Genomic DNA, 14171 nt, shown 5'->3' on the forward strand with positions numbered 1-14171 from the left:
TACAAAGTATCCTTTAGCGCCAGAAAACTGACAACTAATGTTGTGAGCTATACTGAAAAAAAAAAAAAAAGATGGCAACTGCATTTAAAAATCAGCACTGACATACACTTAGTATTGTGAAAAAAATTAGTAACAAATTCATAAACCAAGGCATTATTTTCAATGGATTTTCATTCGTAAACCGAAAATTATGTTAACAGAGGCATTCGTAAACCAAGGTATTACTGTATATGCTATGTTCTTTTTTTTTTTTTGTATGCAGTCTGTGGACTGAATGAAAAAAAGAGAAGAAACGTCTGCTAGAAAAAGTGTGTGGTATGCCCACCATTGGAATATACCGCCCTGCATCCACCCACTTCTAATGGTGGGCACACATTAGGTCACACGGTGCCACGTGCCAGTTCCAAGATTGTACAAATGTCCAAATAGTGGCACGCTTGAATAAAAATTGTCCACGTATAAGTGGTACCCCATATGCAGAAGGATGACACCAAGTCCCAAACTATCTTGCCACTGCTCCCTATGTAGTCTGGGCATCTGGGGAGCTCCACGTGACTATCTTTTCCCTTATAAATCTGAACAAGACTTGTGCTTGCCACCGCACCAGCTTGTACTACACTTATGGGACTCGCCACGTCACCAAGTCATACTACAGTGCTGGTATTATTATTATACTACAGGATTTATATAGCGTCAACAGTTTGCTCAGCACTTTACAATATAACGGGAGACAATACAGCACCAATACAGTTCAATACAAGAGGGTTAGGAGGGCCTGATCCTGGGAGCTTACAATCTAAGAGGTATGTGAAAGACCAGGATGTACTAGACCGCTAGTGCTTGCCAGTTCACCAAAAGGTAGTGCGGCACTAGTACTTGGACTCTGCTGCAAATGAGAGTCATCAACATTTACTGACAAGTGCTAACAGAGATCAGGCCTGATTCTGCCAACACTGCGGTTTTGTGTGCAATGTATCAAGTGATAGTGACCTACTGACACTGCATTTGCTGGGGGAGAGGGGGCGGGGGTAAGTGTAGGAGTTAAACGCAGGTGTTGGCAGGTGCCAGGGCTGATCCCGCTAACGCTGCGTTTTTGGGGACACTATACTAATGTGAACGCTGGTATAGTGCTGATCTGATCAAAGATATTGATCCGTTCAGACACTATACTAGCAATGGAGGTTTATTGTGTATGAGCATCTTCCCAGCAATCAAGGGGTTAAATTTGATGACTGGTGTACTGACCGGCAATCTGACGCCATCTGGGAGGGGCGTGAAAACCACGGGAGCGCGAATCACGTATATATACGTGATTTTGCGCATCTGTGCCGCCCTGTATTTCTGCTATAGGGCGGTCAGGAAGTGGTTACATAAGCGGTTTGTGTTACAGCACTGCATTACTTTAACTGACAATAGTGCGATTATGCAACGCTGCACCAAAATTAAATTTACATCTTTTTTTCCCCACAAATTGAGCTTTCTTTCGGTGTTATTTGATCGCCTGTGCGGTTTTTATTTTTTGCGCTATAAAAAGAAAAATAAAAACAAAAAACGCCAATTTTGAGAAAAAAAAATATTTTGGACTGTTTGCTATAAAACATGTTCAGTAAAAAAATTTAAAAATCAAATTTGGTCATAAATTTCGGTCAAAATGTATTCTGCGATATGTCTTTGCAAAAAAAAAAAATCCCAATACATGTAAATTAATTGGTTTACGTGAAAGTTATAGCGTTTACAAATGGCGGGAAAGCTACTGGGATTTTTAGGGGTTTTTTTATACTAATAATGGCGGCGATCAGCGAATTATGGCGGCGATCAGGGACTTATGGCAGCGATCAGCAACTTATGGCGGGACTGCGGCGGACATTCTGACACTGGGGGGGGGGACGGGGACTGACTTGGGGTCACTGACACCCCCAGTGACACCAACACAGTGATCAGTGCAAATAAAAACACTGACACTGTACTAATGGCACTGGGGAGGAAGGGTTTAACTTTTTTAGGCAATCAAAGGGTTAACTGTGTGAGGGGAGTGTTTTACTAGTGGGCTGGGAGTGTGTACTTCACTGTTGCAAGCTGTCCCGGAAAGCTAAGCTCTGCTCTCCAGAACAGTGAGCTGGGAACTGACAGGGAGCAGAGCTGCATTGAAAACAATGCTGCTGTGCTCTGTGTCACTGTTTGCCGTCAATGACCGGCCAGGGCCCGGTATTTGACACCCACGGCTGTGATCGGTGCCCCCTACCCAATATGCAAAATCACACATATATACAGGTGATTTTGCGCAGCGGTGCCACACTGCCGCAGTATATGTACTGTGGCTGGTCGGTACCCAGACACACACTCACACTTATTATTTTGGAAGCTCTAACAGTCATCGTGCAGAAGAGTGATTGATTACTACAACACTCTTCATGAATTCCACTGCCTGTGTCTATCATATACTGTCTTCCCCTTAAGCATTAAAGCCCCACTCCAGGATAAAATCCTACCACCCACCCACCCACTCCAACTAAATCAAAAGAATAAAAAAAAATAAATAAAAATATAGCCCTATCTAAAAGCCCTTTTAATTTATATACAGTGTGAAGCTTTGCCCCCCGGGTCTTCTTCTCTATTGATTACTTCCTTGGTTTGGGTCTTTCTTCAGGTTTCCATGTCAGAGGCTGCCTGGCATGGACACTCCCTATTGGATTGGCTACAGTAAGGTTCCCCGAGGATAGAGGGGAAGACAGATGTTAGCAGCATGGATTTACGGGCCCAGGAGGGCATTACAGTGCTGAATCAGTGGTTCCCTTACCTGGAACAATGGCAGTGTGGGATCTGGATAGGGGGCTCAGGTGAATATATCTGCTTTGACAAGGTAAGAGTAAAAAAAAAAAAGCCTAAAAGAATACAGTAGGTTAGAGGTGGGTAGGAGCATCCAGCACCCAGGGCAAAGGTGCCAAACTGTGCCTCCCCATTCATGATGTGTAAGCTTGATCATACACCCACTCATTTGTCAAAATCACTGACGCTGTCACTACTCCTGTCAGCCTTGTAACAGAAGGATGGCCCCTCCATCCTTACGGTAAACCATTGTTCCCAGGACAGCAGCCCCTCTCACCCACCCTATGTCCCTGCCCTGGGTAGGAGGGAGAACTGGAAAAAAAAATCTGGGTTTATTTAAAAAGGGAAGCTAAAATCGTTTAGGGTCAGTTTTATACTTTTTTTTATGTTTTTAAAGTAGAACTATAGGCAAAATAATTTTTTTTATTTTTTGATAGAGCAAGGGAGGGTTAGAACTCCTCTCAGATTTTTTTTTTACCATCTGCGTCTCATTGCAGAGATATACCTTTGCGTCCTGTCCCATAGCCAAAACAGGAAGTGAGACAAAATACCTGGAAATGAAGGGAATTCCTTGGGACCTCCAAGCCATCAGAGCTAGTGTCCTCATTTGAAGATTTCTCCTCTATTACTTTTCTGGGGACAACCCAAAATTTGGGATTTTCTTTTACTTTCAACGATAATGGTAAACATGACAAAAAGAGAGAGAGTGAGTCTCCTGAAAGGTTCAACAGACAGAAAAAAAACTGACAGGGAGTCTAATCCCTCTCCACTCTATCCAAAACTAAAAAAAAAAAAAAGATTTTGCCTTTAGTTATACTTTAAATGTTTGTTTCCATTTTTTCAGAGCAAGGAATGAATTACTGCTCTGACGACTCATTCAAGTTCTGCAAACAAGCTCCTTTCAGCACTAGAGGAACACGGCATCACACCAAGATCCCCAGTGTTTCAATTCAACTTTATTATACTGGACAGTACATGGCTTCCTCCAGGATACTTGATCTTTGTCCAGCCAATGGGCTAAGTCATAGAAACATAAGCATGTTTGCTTTACTTTTATTCAGTTACTTACTGGTTTAGAGGCCTAGGCAAATGATGTAATACATCACAGGAGTTTTTAGGAGGGGAGGGAGGGTTTTCTCAGCTAAGCTTACCCCCCTTCCTGCATGCCTGATCTAAGGGCAGATGGATTCCAGAAAGTTAATGTTACATGAATCATCTGCCCTTACTCAAGATGGCCACAGCCAGACACCCTGGGGGGGGTTTCAAAGTGATTTCTCAGCAAAATAAAGCATGAAAACATGGTTGGATGGGTGAGATTGCTTTGATTATTAAAAATGAATTAAACAGCATTTATGGTTTGTGGTGCTCAGTGTAGTTGAATTTTAATGAGCTAGAACTTCACTATATGATACTAACACAAAAAGGTTCATACTAACTTGAGTAGAAAAAAAACATGTTTTTTTTTTTTTCAATCTTTCTAATCCTTATCACAATAAACAAGCTAGACCATGTGTACAAAAGCACTATAAACTGATCAAGCATAACATTACGACTGCCCACCATAATATGATCAATAAAAAAAAACAAAGCTGTAAAATTGAGTTGCCCTCGGTTTCTTCAAAAATAGTTTGCGATTTATTGTAAGGTAAATCTGATTAAACAGCTGCATGGCTTCCTATTTATATTTACAGTTAATAACACCCTCCCTTTTTTTCTGCTGCTGCTAATTGTTTCTGGAAAGTGTTCTTTCTTCTCTTTTTTTCTTTTCCTCCATTGTCAGTGGCATATATATTTCTCCCTTCCTTAACACTCAGCCAGCTCTGCCCACTACCTTTGCTGATTGGCTCCTGCTGGCCGAGTTGAAAGTTCTTAAATGCCCTGTATTCCCTGGGCGGGCCAGCTTGAAGAAGGGGGCAGGGCCTCAGAAATGCGCTGCAGCCTGTCCACCTGTAGATCACAGCACCTGTTACTACCTCCTATCAGTCAGTGGGAGCAAAAGAGGGGAGACGCTGCCAAGTCATTCCATCAGCAGGTCCAACTTTTTGCCTTGCAGCTGCTGTCAGCTTTACCAGTCTGAAGAGAACTGTCACTGCATACCGCCCTGTCACTGGAGCAGTACACAGGTTATGCTACATGTAAATGAGATGCAATAAAGTTTTGCTTCCTTGACTCACATTGATCTGGCACCCTGCTGTGTTTCTTTGCACCATAACATTACCACCCACCTAATATTGAGTAGGTCCCTTTTTGCTGCCAAATCAGCCCTGACCTGTGGAGGAATGGACTCCACTAGACCTCTGAAGGTATTCTGTGGTATCTGTCACCAAGCTGTCAGTAGCAGATTACTACCTCAGCTGGCTTGCCATCTTCCCATATTACTTCCTAGTGATATCTCTTCCCCAGGAAAGTGACATCTATATGATGTAAAAGAAAACATGATTTTCAATTCAGGCCACCTTATTCCATTGCTCTGTGGTCTAGTTCTGATGCTCACATGCCCTTTGTAGGCGTTTTTTTGCTGTGGACACAGGTCAGTATGAATAACCTGACTGGTCTGCGACTAAGTAGCTCCATACACAACAAACTGGGATGTGCGGTGTCTTCTGACACCTTTATAATGGAACAGCGTTACTTTTTTCTGCAATTTGACGTACTTTGACTGAAATTGGACTACATGGACCTACATTCGTTCCCAACATGCATCAATGAGCCTTGGCTGCCCATGATCCTGTTGCTGGTTTGCCTTACTTGGACCACTTTTGGTCGGTCCTGACCACTGCAAACTGGGAACATCTCACAAGAGCTGTAGTTTTGGAGATGCTCTGACCCAATCATCTAGCCATTACACTCTGGGCCTTTTACCATGTCGCTCAAATCCTTACACTTGCCCATTTTTTTCTGCTTTTCTGCTTTCAACATATCAGCTTCAGGAACAACTTGCTTGCTTGTTGACTTGATGCCTAACCTATCCCACCCACTTTCAGATGCCGTTGTAATGAGATAAGCAAAGTCATTCACTTTACCGATCAGTTGTCATAAAATTACAGTTGATCAGTGTTTATTCCTTGACCCTTCAGCTGACAGACAATCCAACCACATTTCAGAATGCAGGAGGAGGGATTTAAATGATCATGTTAGTCATTGGGATAATATTAGTTACTTGCCGTGACCTTCGGAAAAGAAAGGATGCTATGTGCACAGCCATATAAGGTATGCAAAAAATAAGTGCAAGAGGGACTAAAGCTCACCATTGCCTCCACGTCGGCCCAAGTTGTCTTTTCACAATCTGACACGAGAAAACTCTGCGTCTCTCCCTTGCAGCTCACACATAGGTTGACTGGAGGTTCCATGTTTCTAGGTCTGTAAAAAAGAAGGAACAGGTAAGTGAATGTTCATAAAGTGGATGAACGAGCCAACAGTGGGCCAGACACATTGATCTGACTATATATCTGATATCAGTCCATTATCTATCTAACCAGCTGCACAAAATACCAGCTCCTGATTTTGCATAGGCATATTTTTAACATAAACCCTCACCATTTAAAAAAAACCCATTCAGCTTAAAATAGAAATAAAGGTAAAACATCTGTGTATAGATATAAAAAAGGGAAAAAGGGTATTTAGGATGTTTTTTATATAAGTGATCACATTCCCTCTGCTCTTAGCTGCATATGACTTGGGGGAGGAGAAGGAGCAAATCACTGATCTTCCCAGCAAATGGCTATGCAAAGAGGGGGGGGGGGGTCAGGACAAGCCTGATCATTGGAGGCAAGCACGCTGAGCTCCCAGCAGAACTACAGAACAGAATTGTGTGCTCCTGCTTAGCATGGTCAGTTTTTATTGGAAAGCAGAGGGACTGGCAGGAACACAGGGATTTCACTCAAAGTTAGTTTTTCATACCTGTACATGGTACAGCAGGCACGTATCAGGAATATAGAATGTTGGGTTTACATACTCTTTAAATGTGTCCACTAATCAAAGTCACAATACTGTTATATAATGACCCACTACAGCTGATTATTTCAGATCACAGTATGATTTGTTCCTCCAGTGCAAGGAAGTTAACACATATGTTACCGCAACGCATAGTTACATAGTTAGTCTGGCTGAAAAAAGACAAAAGTCCATCCAGTTCAACCATTAAAAAAAAAAAAAAAAAGTTATAATGCTATACCCACAGTTGATCCAAAGGAAGGCAAAAAAAAACCCAGCAAAACATGATCCAATTTGCTCCTGCAGGGGAACAAATTCCTTCTTGATCTCCCGAGAGGCGATCGGAAATTCCCTGGATCAACATTACATATAAATGTTAGTATCCAGTTATATTCTGTATCCAAGAAAGAATATAGGCCTTTTTTAAAGCAATCCACTGAGCTGGCCAAGACCAACTCTTAAGGGAGTCTATTCCACATTTTCACAGCTCTCACGGTGAAGAAACCTTTCCATGTTTGGAGATTAAATCTCTTTTCCTCCAAACGTAAAGTGTGCCCCCTTGTCCTCTGCGGAGACCTCAGGGTGAATAGCTCTACACCGAGTTCACTATATGAACCACTGATGTATTTATACATGTTGATCAAATCGCCCCTTAATTTCCTCTTCTCAAGAGAGAATAAATTCAGCTCCTCTAATCTTTCCTCATAGCGGAGCTGCTGTCTCTTATCTTGCCATCTTAACGCATGGTAAAGGCATTAACGCATCTCTGCCCCATGTGGCCCTCTCATTCCATCTTTGTGGCCCCCCTAAGGTTTAAGCCGGTAAATTAAAGCCCAACTCCAGAAAACCTAAAACTCTACCCTGAACCTACACTATAAGGGTTAACTGCTTATTTATGTCTAAAGGGGACAGAAAATCAGTTTTACGTTTCTGATCTGGCACTCCCAAATGCTCTGGCAGTGGATTGTGTCTCAGTGTCCTCAAGTCCAATGCAGGGCTATCAACCCTGCATCAGTCTGGATGATGATGATGAAAGAAGAGCGCACAAACCTTGCGCATTACCTCAATAAATAGTGACTAATTTTATTAATAAGGAAATATACTCACAAAATGATTGTATAACAGGCATAACTAACCATAATCCAAACAGGGTTACATTTAAATCAAAAAGGGGGGGGGGTGAAGGCTAACGCGTTTTGAAGGGTTCTCCCTTCTTCATCAGAGCTGGGTTTGGCAGATAGAAACTTCAGTATGGCAGAGTTCCCATGGCTAGGAGATATTCAGCCACTGAGTGTCAGTATTACAGCAGTTCAGCCTGTTTAGTGACACTAAACAGGCTGAACTGCTGTAATACTGACACTCAGTGGCTGAATATCTCCTAGCCATGGGAACTCTGCCATACTGAAGTTTCTATCTGCCAAACCCAGCTCTGATGAAGAAGGGAACACCCTTCGAAACGCGTTAGCCTTCATCCCCCCCCCTTTTTGATTTACCTGTAACCCTGTTTGGATTATGGTTACTTATGCCTGTTATACAATCATTTTGTGAGTATATTTCCTTATTAATAAAATTAGTCACTATTTATTGAGGTAATGCGCAAGGTTTGTGCGCTCTCTTTCATCTTCCTCTACAGTTTTATTAAGCTTCCCCAGCTTCATGATAGAGCTGCACAACCTCTGATCACCAGTGGATGAATACACAACACGCTGCTTGTCACTAACGCCTGTTTGATCTGAGTCCTTGAGCGCAGGAGATAATGGATCTTTGGTGACTTTTTTCAGTCTGGATGACGTCAGAGGACCTTAGACCACAAGAGCATGGGGTATAAGAGACTGTAGGGACTGGTTTAGGAGAACAGAGAACCCTGCAGGAGTAGAGGACTGGGTAAGTAAAAGCTTTGCCAAGTTCCCCTAGGCCAAAATGAGCAGCTAAACCTTGCAATGAGAGGGCAGTCTTATGGCAAGGAGGATTTTTAGCTTTCCTAGGGTTCAACTTTAAAATTATGTTTATCAGTTCTCCAGTCAATAAAAGCTACACTTATACAACTGTGAAGCTAAATATTTCAGGAAATGTTTTATGCTCTCTTTCTCTGGAATAAAATATTGTTAGTCCTACTATAGCGTCAATTACCACACCAAGTTCTTCTGAGCGCTTTTGCCCTGACAGCGTTTAGGTATTCATTCATTTCATTGCCAGAGTAGTTATTTATTCTGATCACTGAAATGAATGAATGCTCAAGTGCTAAATAAGCCTAGTGTTTAGGCAAGATTACATGTGTTTAGGCGCTGGGGGGGAGGCGGGGGGGTTTGGGGAATTGCCCAAAAGCACCTCTCCTAAATGTGATTATGGTGCGTTCAGATTTCTGCCTCTAGTTGCCAGTGTACACACACACACCTTAAAACAATTAAAGAAACACTTTTTAATCAGAGTATAGCATCAATTTAATTAAACTCCTGGGATATTGATCTGGTCCTCTAAGTAGCAGAGGGGATTGTTAATCAGTTTCAGCTGCTTTGGTGTTAATGAAATTAACAACAGGTGCACTAGATGGGCAACAATGAGATGACCCCCAAAACAGGAATGGTTTTGCAGGTGGAGGCCATTGACATTCTTTTCCCTACTCATTTTCTCTAACTGTTTTTCACTAGTTTTGCATTTGGCTGGGGTGAGTGTCACTACTGGTAGCAGAATTCTACAAAATGACCTCCAGCAGGCCACTGGTGTGAATGTCTCTAACCAACCAATCAGAAACAGACTTCACGAGGGTGGCCTGTGAGCTCTGTGCTCACTGACTGGCACCATAGAGCGCGGTTGGCATTTGCCAATGAACACCAGAATTGGCAAGGGACACACAGATTTCTACAGGCTAGACAATGGCACCCTAACTGCCATTAGGTATCGGGATGAAATCCTTGGACCGATTGTCAGACCCTACACTGGTGCAGTGGGTCCTGGGTTCTTCCTGGTGCACGACAATGCCCAGCCTCATGTGGCGAGAGTATGTAGGCAGTTCCTGGAGGAAGAAGGAATTGATACCATTGGCCCCCACACTCGACTGACCTAAATCCAATAGAACACCTCTGGGATATCATGTTTCGGTCCATCCGACGCTGCCAGGTTGCACCTCAGACTTTCCAGGAGCTCAGTGATGCCCTGGTCCAGATCTGAGAGGAAATACCCCAGGACACCATCAGCAGTTTCATTAGGAGCATACCCCGACATTGTTAGGCATGCATATAAGCACGTGGAGGACGTACAAACTACTGAGTACCATTCTGAGGTGCTGCAATAAAATTTCAGCAAAATGGACTAGCCTGCTGCATAATTTTTTCATTTTGATTTTCGGGGTGTCTTTGAATTCAGTCCTCTGTAGGTTGATAATTTTCATTTCTATCAAACGATGGGGCATCCTTACGTTCCTAACACATTACTCAGTCCGTGTCAGTATAAATATCTAGCATGATATTTTTCCCCATTGAGATCTGATGTGTTTTCAAAAGTGTTCCTTTCATTTTTCTGAGCAGTGTGTATATATATATATATATATATATATATATATATATATATATATATATATATATATATATATAATTGTTTTAAATTTATTTTTACACATACATACATACATACATACAGCTTTGCTTTATTTTCCCTTGTCTTATACTTTTGCTACATTGCTTTCTATTAAATCTACTTTTTTCTATCATGCCTCAAAATATAATAATAAAGCATTGAAAGAGATCAAAAATTTTCCACCAAGTCTGATCACTTCTGTTTCTATATGACTTCAGGGCATTTTCACAAATATGAGCAGAATGAGACATGTGGACTTCTTTATTTAGTTATGGTACAAGACTACCCAGCAGGGCTTTTAATAAAGTTTAGAGAGGATGGGGTTTAATAGATACACACAGCTGGGGGCAAGCCATCAGAAGAGGACAGTGGCCATATGCTTTGGAGACAACGGGAAACAGAAATGGAAGATCAGAAGAGAAAAATAATGTTATGGATAGTAGATGACAGTGTGAGCAAAGGGGTCCAGACTGTGAATGAGCAGATCGGACAGCTACGAAGAGGGTTCAGTGTGTGAACAGGAAAGGTAAAGCTGGCCAGACACACATGGATGTCACCCATGCTAATGTTGTGGATGATCAAATCTCCCACTGTGGGCTATTGTATTCTGAGCACCTGCCCCACAGGCTGTCAGAATACACAAACAGTGTCTGTATCGGATTGCTCACCTGACAATTTTACACCCATCACCTTTGCCAAAAAATTTAATTTTGTCAATCTGGTTGTTGCAGACAGAGCCACCAAAGAGCAATTTTTGGCTGAATAGCATGAACCAGTCAAAATTCAATGTGTGTGTGGTGAACTTAAACTGTTACTAAACCCAGGACAATGCATCCACTAGTCTCCCACAGCACACACAACGTGGAAATGCAATTATTTTAGTAAATATAAACTGCTAAATACCTTTTCACGTCAGCCGTTAGAGCAGTCTTGTGACTTCTATCAGTGTCCAGCAGACCTCTGGTTAAAGCTTGTAGGAGGTTTCTTTCTCCTCTGACTGTCCTATGAGGCTGCATAACCTCTGACCCTCCTATCTGGACAGAGCTGATTGGCCCTGTGCTGATCACATGCATTCTCCCAAAAGAAAAAAACTTCTAGCCATACACACTACACTGAGCATGTGCAGAGTGACTCCTAGAGCTATGTCTAATCAGCAGATTGATGGGGACAGTGGAATAAGAAGAGGATCAGAGAAGACAGGATCAAACAACCTTTTTACACAATACAGAGGATTAACCCCTTAGGTTCCACAGTGAGTATAACAAGCATGCTTTACTGCATATACAGACTGATTTTACTGTTGCGGGTTCAGTAACTTTAAGAGTAAAGGTTGTAGGCAGATATAGATTAACAATGATGAGGCTGGAGAGGACAGTGCAGCATGTGAACATCATAGGAGAAATGAGAGATGGCAGTAGTGGGAAATCAGACCATTGGGGGGGGGGGGGGGGGGGAGTCAGTTAGCAGGAGTACATTGTGCCTCAGATTAATGATGTGAGCTATGTTGATAAGGCTACATTCATACTAGTTCACAATACATTTCATCATGTAGACTACTACAGTTCCAGCTATGGCAGGGAGTGGTGTGATGCCCATTTCAGCACATAGCACTGCTTGTTTTTTCTTTTTTTTTTTTTGTTCAACTTTATTTGAAGTGTAATGTAATGGCACTTCATTCACGTCACCGCACAGCAGCGCAGTGCATAGAGTGGTGCATAAAAATGCAGAGTTGCTGCATTTTTCAGCACACCAGCATTGTGTCGTGAAAACAATTGTTTTCTATGTGTCCTACCCCTGACCTTTGTCCACTGTGGTAAAACACAGGTCAATGCTAATAGTGTGAATTAGCTGGAAGTGAACAAGTACACATACCAAAGAGCAACAACAAATCAGCCATGCTGACGGTTACAGATAGTGGAAAAGAAGACACATGGAATGGAATCAGGAAACAGATGGGTCAGAATACACAAGTGTAGAGCACAATTCTCCATATGACCTGAACTACAAGTTCCAGCACACCCATGATGCCTTGCAGTTCTGAAGCAGGAAGGTCAGATTATGTAATAATAATAATATTATGAGGTGTTACAATCCCTTAGTGAATTGCCCCCTTATATGCGGGTTGCCCCGGGGTCTCAGCAGCCACTTCTTCACTTTCTCCTCACACTATTATGCTAGGTTCACACCTAAGCGTTTCACGTTCACATCTCCACGTTTTCATCCGTTGCGTTTTTTGGAAAGGGTCAGGGACTTTGAATGCAAAAAGTTCAGTATTTGGTGCTATAGACTTCAATGGAAACGCTGCATAAAAGAATGTAGTGTGGTTTTGATGCGTTTTTCATAAGTTTTGCATTTTAAATCTGCCTAGCACATGCGCGCCCTACCCATGCCGCCATTCGCGGCGTCAGCTGTCAATCACCGGGTCCCGACCGGTGTCTACTTGCCGGCACCTGGTGATCGCCGAGTATCTCTGACAGGGGAGAGACCTGTGCATAAAAAACACAGATCTCTCCCGTCAGCTTCTGCACACTGCTTTGTATGGCTCTGCATAGAAGAGCCATACAAAGCAGTGTGCTTACAATGTAAAGCACACACACAGCATACAGTTAACCCTTTGATCGCCCCACATGTTAACGCCTTCCTGCCCAGTGCCATTAGTACAGTGTCAGTGCTTTTTATTAGCACTGATCACTGTATTGGTGTCACAGGTGATCAAATACCCCCAAAAGAAAGCTCTATTTGTGGGAAAAAAAGGACGTAAATTTAATTTGGGTGCATTTTTGCTTGACCGTGCAACTGTCAGTTAAAGTATCACAAAAAATGGCCTGGTCAAGAAAGGGGGGGGGGGGGGGTAAATCCTCTGGAGGGCAAGTGGTTAAGCTGCAAAGGCAGATGGACAGAGTTATACACATGCCGCTGCAAATATTATCCTCCACCCTATCACACACGGCAGGCAGAACCGCCAAGAAATGCAACCTATTCAAGAGAATAGGACCGCACTGCAAATGTGTGCATTGTACATGGTGGCGCAGCATTTACAGGGTTAAAACAGGCAACAGGGAGACAACATGTCACCGCCTCTTAAGACGCTTCTGAAACGTAATCCACCTCAGAGAGCTTTCGTGAGGGGCAGGAAAGTCTGCTGTGTTTGGAAAGTAGCAGCAGTCCTCTCCCTCAGCTTTTAAGAATGTCCCTCATTCTTTGCCATCTCCTTTTTAATGCATACAGTGAGAACATAATAAAAAGGGTGTCCATAAACCATGTTCCTTAAGGCAATGCCTACTTTTTGTACTATAAATCAGCAGCTGGGCACTGTGGTATACATTATTTATAGTTCGTACTTCAGCCTTGCAGCACTGGGGTTCTCGGTACAAATCCCAGTCTACATGGAGTTTGAATGTTCTCCCTGTGCTTGTGGGCGTTTGCTCCCACACACCAGAGCCATGTTGGTAGGTTTATTGGCTCCAGGATAAATTGGCCCTTGAGTATATTTGTGCCACAGATTGTAAGCTCCCTGAGGGCAGGGCCTGAGGTGACTGATGATGGCACTACAGAAATAAAAGGTTTTAAAAGAAGAGAAAACCACCATTGTTCAGTATCACACACTCACCTTTCCTTGGCTCTTCCGCTGCCAGAAGCTACAAATTGCTCAAGTCATAGCCGATACAAGGCTCTGGACTGTATTCATTGGCATTGGTGATTGGCTCTGTTACATAAAGTGAGCCACATACTCCTCCATACAAAAAACACACAAGATGGTGCACACTCCTCGTGCATTACCGTGATACATTAACCACTTGCCTACTGGGCACTTTTACCCCCTTTCTGCCCAAGCCAAT

At 42.7% G+C, this 14171-nt stretch overlaps 1 protein-coding gene across 1 annotated transcript in view; it reads right to left on the reverse strand.

Annotated features, from left to right (window-relative positions):
• NBR1 (NBR1 autophagy cargo receptor) overlaps positions 1-14171 on the reverse strand; it is a 254021-nt gene that overhangs the window by 226835 nt on the left and 13015 nt on the right. Inside the window, exon 2 of the mRNA XM_089690227.1 lies at positions 6075-6186. Within this exon, the coding sequence (XP_089546353.1) occupies positions 6075-6186 (112 nt within the window). The remainder of the gene's footprint in view (positions 1-6074; positions 6187-14171) is intronic.

This window comes from Staurois parvus, unplaced genomic scaffold (genome assembly GCF_062004578.1).
Source record: "Staurois parvus isolate SC_StPar_1 unplaced genomic scaffold, SC_StPar_1.0 ptg000524l, whole genome shotgun sequence".
NCBI lineage: Eukaryota > Metazoa > Chordata > Amphibia > Anura > Ranidae > Staurois > Staurois parvus.